Source organism: Helobdella robusta, assembly GCF_000326865.2.
Source record: "Helobdella robusta unplaced genomic scaffold HELROscaffold_6, whole genome shotgun sequence".
Lineage (NCBI taxonomy): Eukaryota > Metazoa > Annelida > Clitellata > Rhynchobdellida > Glossiphoniidae > Helobdella > Helobdella robusta.
Window position 1 is genome coordinate 2,713,250 of NW_008705330.1, and position 798 is coordinate 2,714,047.

At 37.0% G+C, this 798-nt stretch overlaps 1 protein-coding gene across 1 annotated transcript in view; it reads left to right on the plus strand.

Moving 5' to 3' along the window:
• Positions 1–202: 202 nt before the first annotated feature.
• The window catches only part of HELRODRAFT_68741 (hypothetical protein), a gene marked incomplete at both ends in the record, with an annotated part of 32,984 nt that continues 32,388 nt past the window's right edge, over positions 203–798 (plus strand). Inside the window, 2 exons of the mRNA XM_009028952.1 lie at positions 203–379; positions 528–718. Coding sequence (XP_009027200.1) covers positions 203–379; positions 528–718 — 368 coding nt within the window. The remainder of the gene's footprint in view (positions 380–527; positions 719–798) is intronic.

Consider the following 798-nt stretch of genomic DNA (forward strand, 5'->3'; position numbering starts at 1 on the left):
GATGTTGAGGACATTTTTCTGCGCATTGTTCGCTAGGCTAGCATGTCGTCACAATCATCATCAGCAATATCTTAACAATGTTGATAATGATATTAATAATTAATAAATATTGAAGACAAGATTTGTTAAATAAATAGTTTTTTCATCTGATGCGACGAAAGTGATGATGCTTGGGTTTGTTTGCGATTGTTCGCGTTAGTTCGTGATTGTTCATGTTTGTTCGCGATTGTTTGCGTTAGTTTGTGATTGTTCGCGTTCGTGTATATTCGTGATTGTTCATGTTTGTTCGCGATTGTTCGCGTTAGTTTGTGATTGTTCGTGTTCGTGTATATTTGTGATTATTCGTGTTTTTTCGCGATTGTTCGCGTTAGTTTGTGATGTTTCGTGTATGTTCGTGTATATTCGTGATTGTTAGTGTTTGTTCGCGATTGTTCGTGTTTGTTCGCGATTGTTTGCGTTAGTTTGTGATTGTTCGTGTTCGTGTATATTCGTGATTGTTAGTGTTTGTTCGCGATTGTTCGCGTTAGTTCGTGATTGTTCATGTTTGTTCGCGATTGTTCGCGTTACTTTGTGATTGTTCGTGTTCGTATATATTCGTAATTGTTCATGTTTGTTTGCGATTGTTCGCGTTAGTTTGTGATTGTTCGTGTTCGTGTATATTTGTGATTATTCATGTTTGTTCGCGATTGTTCGCGTTAGTTTGTGATTGTTCGTGTATGTTCGTGTATATTCGTGATTGTTAGTGTTTGTTCGCGATTGTTCGCGTTAGTTTGTGATTGTTCGTTTTCGTTTATGTTC